This window comes from Canis lupus, chromosome 23, assembly GCF_048164855.1.
Source record: "Canis lupus baileyi chromosome 23, mCanLup2.hap1, whole genome shotgun sequence".
Lineage (NCBI taxonomy): Eukaryota > Metazoa > Chordata > Mammalia > Carnivora > Canidae > Canis > Canis lupus.
The window spans coordinates 20,473,817-20,480,015 of NC_132860.1; the positions used below are offsets into that span (position 1 = coordinate 20,473,817).

The 6,199-nt window shown below is 39.9% G+C and overlaps 1 protein-coding gene across 1 annotated transcript; it reads right to left on the bottom strand.

The window, feature by feature from the left end:
- Positions 1-761: 761 nt before the first annotated feature.
- LOC140615420 (olfactory receptor 10A2-like) lies at positions 762-1,715 on the bottom strand. Its single transcript, XM_072795277.1, has one exon. It carries the CDS (start codon positions 1,713-1,715, stop codon positions 762-764), a length of 954 nt encoding a protein of 317 aa, XP_072651378.1.
- Positions 1,716-6,199: the final 4,484 nt, after the last annotated feature.

Consider the following 6,199-nt stretch of genomic DNA (forward strand, 5'->3'; position numbering starts at 1 on the left):
TATTTTTGTGGTTAAAGAAGAGCTATGTTGAAGTTAGCTAGATCCATTTTAAATTTGATGAAAACAGAATCACAATAGAAATTTATAATATTATTCCAATGAAGTTTGAGAATCTGAATATGGGATAGAGAGGGAGCCCATGAAACCTCATCTCATTCTTCCTGGAAAAGACAGAGTAAGGAATAAAATAATTGTAGGTTATAAAGGTGTAAGTATGGGAATTATCAATACATTTTTCTATATTCATACCCATACCAGTGAGCTTCAAAGAACTGCTTCAAGGCCATGTAAACCGAAGTAAAGACAGTGATGAAAGTTGTACATTGGGAGGGGTCATAGAATTTTCTATCTGATAAATGGAGTTAGATCTGCCCAAAGGAAGAGAAAGTGACATGATGATTTTTACTGATTTTGCCCTATATTAAATGTATTCCCACATTAGGATTATAAGCAGCTTCATGCTGTTCATAATGTGGACACAGGAATGCAAATATCTGGAATTACTTGGCACAAAATTGTGAAATACTAATACAAAATTATTTTATTTTTCATAAAATAAGCCTACAATGAGTACAGAAGTCTTTCAGGTGGTATCAATAGTTCTAATCTACTTCTGTGCTCTCTTCCCCTCACTGAGTTTTCCAGTGGTTATTTTAGCAGCTGGATTTCATCCCAACAGAGATGGGAAGAGAATCAGAAGAAGCCCAGATAGGAAACTGATTGCTCCCCATTCAGTACACTTTATTGTCACTTCTCAATGCCTATGGGATGCAGTTTCTAAGGCCTAAAGCCTTGTGGACAGTCCGGCCAAGGGCATTCTTCACTTCATCATTTCTCAGGCTATAAATGATGGGGTTCAACATGGGAGTCACAACAGTGTAGGACAATGACAGCAGCTTTTTGCTTTCAGGAGAATTATTGGATTTAGGCCGGAAGTAGGTGAGGCTTAAAGATACATAGAACAGGGACACAACAAGGAGGTGAGAGGAGCATGTAGAGAAGGCTTTATGCTTCCCTTTAGCTGATGGAATTTTGAGAATGGCAGCAGCAATGCGAGTGTAAGAGCACAGGATCAGCAAGCAGGGTGTCATGATGACCAGAATGGTTCCAACAATTGCATAAATCTCAAACAGTGTTGTGTCTGCACAGACCAGCCTTAGCACAGGTGGGCTGTCACAGAAGAAGTGGTTCACCTTGTTGGTGCCACAGAATGGAAAACTGAAGAGCCACGTGGTCTGCACAGTAGCAACAGGAAAGCCTGGTAACCAAGAAGCGACAGTCAATTTGGCACGTGTCCTTTGGTTCATGATGACTGGGTAGTGCAAGGGACTGCAGATGGCTACATAGCGGTCATATGCCATGGTGGCCAGGAGGAAGCATTCATCAACTCCAAAGAAGAAGAAGAAATACATCTGTGTGGCACAGCCAAGAAAGGAGATGGTTGTGTCCCAGGCAAGCAGGGTCCCCAGCATCTTGGGCACAATGACTAGGTTGAAGCCAATCTCCAAGAAGGACAGGTTCCTGAGGAAGAAGTACATGGGACTGTGCAGCATGGGGTCAGCTAAAGTAACCAGAATGATGAGAGTGTTTCCCATCAGGGTGACCAGGTAGATGATTAGGAATGTCAGGAAGAGTAACAATTGCATTTCAGTAGGTAGAGAAGAGAAGCTCATGAGGATAAATTCCTCAACTCTTGTCCAGTTTCCTCCAGCCATAGAAATGAATCCCAGCTGTGGTCTTGGAGATTCTTGATTGTAAGTGTCAGAATCTGGTTTTGTTTTTCAGACTCCCTTTTAGTGTAAGGAAAGAGGCAAGGTCAGGATTTCAGTTGGAAGAGGAAGGGCCTTGTGTTGTCTAAGAATAAAGACACTAGGAAGAATGGCCAGAGCCTGAGTCTGGAATGTGTAATAGTTCATTACTTCCTACTGTTACTCTTTTTTATGACATATATTCTGCCTTTTTTTTTTTACCATATTTGTGAAAACAAACAAGACTATATCTACTCACACCCATTTACTACTGCACACTTAATAACTTTGTGGTGGGGTTGATGTGTACTCTCCCATGTTCACTGTGGCATTATTCACCATAGCTAAGTCATGGAAACAACTTAAATGTATTGATGGATGAATGGATACAATGGAATATTACTCAGCCACTAGAAACGACAAATATCCACCATTTGATGTGGATGGAATGGAGGGTATTACACTGAGTGAAATAAGTCAATTGGAGAAGGACAAACATTACATGGTCTCATTCATTTGGGGAATATAAGAAATAGTGAAAGGGAATAAAGGGGAAAGGAGAAAAAGTGAGTGGGAAATATCGGAGAGGGAGACAGAACATAAGAGACTCCTAACACTGGGAAACGAACAAGGGGTGGTAGAAAGGGAGGTGGACGGGGGGTTGGAGTGACTGGGTGACGGGCACTGAGGGGGCAATTGATGGGATAAGCACTGGGTGTTATTCTATATGTGGAAAATTGAACACCAATACAAATAAATTAAAAAATAAAATATTACATTATATCCATACATAGAAAAACTGAAGCTATATTCATATAAATGCCACAATCTTAGTACTGTGATGATAAATGTTTCAAATTTCTTCTTTGTATTTCATATATACCACATTATTCATCTTGATGATGTATTATTTTGTATGGAGATAAACAATATATTATTGAGAGTACAATACTTTTGTAACTCAAACAACTCTTTCTTTAGGTTTCTTTCTTTCTTTTTTTTGAAGTACACTCTATGCCAAACATGGGATTTGAACTTATGACCCCAAGATCAAGAGTCACATGCTCTCCCAACTGAGCCACCCAAGTGCCCCTGTAACTCAAAATGAACTCTTAAAATGTTTAAATACAAATGATAAACTTGGAATGGTATTTGTAGTTATTCAACAACAAATTGAAAACTTCTAGTGATTTGTAAAGAAGTCATACACCTCATTAAAGAAAACCATTATCTCAGGATGCCTGGGTGGCTCAGTGGTTAAACGTCTGCCTTCAGCTCAGAGTGTGATCCTGGAGTCTCAGGATTTAGTCCCACCTCAGGCTCCCTATATGGAGCCTGCTTCTCCCTCTGCCTATATCTCTGCCTCTCTCTCTCTCTCTCTCTCTGTATCTCTCGTGAATAAATAAATAAAATCTTTTTTAAAAACCCATTATCTCTGGCCACAAAAACTAGAGGCCACAAAGATTCAGTTTGCCAATAATTCCAATAAGGAAGAAGCATATAGGGATGCCTGGGTGGCTCCGTGGTTAAGACTCTGCCTTAGGCTCAGGGAGTGACCCTGGAGTTCCAGGATGGAGTCCCACATCGGGGTCCCTACATAGAGCTTCTACCTCTGCTTGTGTCTCTGCCTCTCTTTTTCTGTGTCTCTAATGAATAAATAAATAAAATCTTTTTTTATAAATTTATTTTTTATTGGATTCAATTTGTCAACATACAGAATAACACCCAGTGCTCAGCCCGCCAAGTGCCCACCTCAGTGCCCGTCACCCAGTCACCCCCACCCCCCGCCCACTTCCGCTTCCCCCACCCCTAGTTGTTTCCCAGTTACCAGTCTTTCATGTTCTGTCTTTCTTACTTTATATTTTTTTTATAAAAGGAAGAAGCATATAAAGTAATTCAATTTTCCCAGTAGTAGAAAGAAATAAAAATTAAACAATTCTGTGAATAACACAGAAATTCAGTTTCTCACATCAAACTTAGAGGAGTGAAAATAATCATAAAGCTCAATGCTAAGGAGAGGGATAGTATAGATTTGGCTGTAAATCAACATTTTTTTTCTAAAAAACAACAGTTGGATTTTCTGCAAGACACACAATACAAACACAGAACAGTTCTTAGCTCTTACCTTTTGCCTCCTCATCATCCAGGTACCTTGATCTCCACCAATGCTGAGTCTCTTATCATTTATTGATAACTACTTTGCTTCATGGTTCTACACCAGAGGTCAACAAAGTTTTTCTATAAAGGGCCAGATATAAAATATTTTAGGCTTTGTGGATCATGTATTCTCTGTGGCAGCTGCTCAATATCTAAACAAATGCATGCGCACTCTCTCTCTCTCTCTCTCTCTCTCACACACACACACACTTAAAATACCTAATCCACAGGTAAACAAATAGGCATTGGGCATACATACTAATATTCACAATACCCAAACAAATGAGCATACCTGAATTCTAATAAAATAGATTTATAGTCATCAAAATTTGAATTTCAAGTAATTTTCAGATGTTATACACTATTCTTTTTGATTTATTTCACCACTTAATAAATGTAAAAGTCCAGGGACACCTGAGTGGTTTAGTGGGTTAAGAGTCTGCCTTCAATGTAGACCAAACCCCACATCGACTCCCTGCTCTGCAGGGAGCTTGCTTCTCCCTCTCCCTCTGCCTACAATTCCCCCTGCTTATGTTTTATCTCTGTCAAATAAATAAGTGAAATGTTTAAAAACATTTTAGCTCTGCGCCATGTAAAACAGGGGACTAGTTGGATTTTTCCCATGAGTTATATTTGACCAATCTCTGCTCTAATGGCTCTGCATATAACATCATCTGGGTTTGTTCATGCCACCTTTTCTACCTAGCAAGCTTCTTCCTTCCCATTGTCAAAACTCAGATACGTTTCCAAATAGGCTTATCCCTGGGTCTTTTTTAAATACTTGTTATTCAGTATGTTTTAATTAGCTATGAATACCAGAATTTCCCAGTTTAATCTACAAGGTCCTTCTGGCCAGAAACTGCTCACTATGTACAGGCATAAGAGGAAATTGAGGGGATCCCTGGGTGGCGCAGCGGTTTGGCACCTGCCTTTGGCCCAGGGCGCGATCCTGGAGACCCGGGATCGAATCCCACATCAGGCTCCTGGTGCATGGAGCCTGCTTCTCCCTCTGCCTATGTCTCTGCCTCTCTCTCTCTCTCTGTGACTATCATAAATAAATAAATAAAAATTAAAAAAAAGAGGAAATTGAGGTCTAGGGAAGAGATAAACTGATGAGATCTTACCAGTGTGGATGCAGGAATAGAATGAGGTGTCCCTCCAAACCTTGCCAAACTTGGTCCAGGTGTACATCTGAACGTGTAGAAGAGACCTTGACTGACCTGGTCCTTGGAGGGAGGCTTACGTGTACCCACTAGGGAGATCTGTCATGTTCAGCTCTGCCTGACACCCATACTTAATGCCTGACCTTGACTCTTTGAAGAGCTCTGGTTCTGCTGTCAGGAGAACCAGAAGAAGAACCAGAGAAGTCTTATTCTCTATCCTGGAGGAGCCATTAATGGCTGGACCTGAAGCCAGGTCCCCACTGCCTTCTTTGTCAGGCCCAAGTGAGCCAATTACTTGGGTTGGCCATACTCCCAGTCCTGAATTCGGAGAGTTATTACCAGCTGTGTATTTTTTGTACTCAGGGCCAGCTGAAGGGCTGGCATCTGTATTTCCCCCCAGGTATAATTGGGTTCACCTTGGCTCCTCTTCCTTCCCTTCCTCAAGGGTACATGAGCTTTCTTGGATCCACTGTCCTTTGGGGCCCTAAGGAATATCAGATGCCAATAGGATAAAGTTCACAGAACAAAATCCATACTCTAGGAATGCAGCATTGTGTAGAGAAAAGCAAAAAAGTTTGGATTCTGAGCGACTTCAGTTTATTTTTTTTTATTTTATTTTTTTTTTTGCGACTTCAGTTTAATTCAGGCACTGCATCTCTCTGATTTGTGTCGCTTAGCAATTTTGTTAAGCTCTCTAAATTTCACTTTCTATATTGATAAGACAAAGACAACATGTTGATTTTATAGCATTGATATGATTAGATGGATATATTATTAGCTTTAATGTTAATAAATTATACAACAGCATGTGTATTCATATCTTCTATGAATATAATGTCACAACAGCCTTTCATATAGCCAATAATTTTTCATCAGCAAATATGTATTGAGTGGTAACTGCATGCTGGGAATTGTTGTAGACTCTGAGAAAGAGAAATGGACAAAACAAAATCTCTATGCTCCTAAAGTTTTCATTGGAATGGGGATGCCAGGCATTGAACAAATAAACATTAAGCATATAAGAATAAGTAGTTGCAAAAAAACAAGATCCAGGTGGTAAGAAATAAGAAACTGCTGAGAAAAGGGACTCAGTCAAGTAGACTGCCTTTATTATTTTTTTAGACTTCCTAT

Excerpts from the sequence above, each read along its gene's own strand:
- LOC140615420 (XM_072795277.1), bottom strand. The coding sequence starts at position 1,715 with ATGGCTGGAGGAAACTGGACAAGAGTTGAGGAATTTATCCTCATGAGC.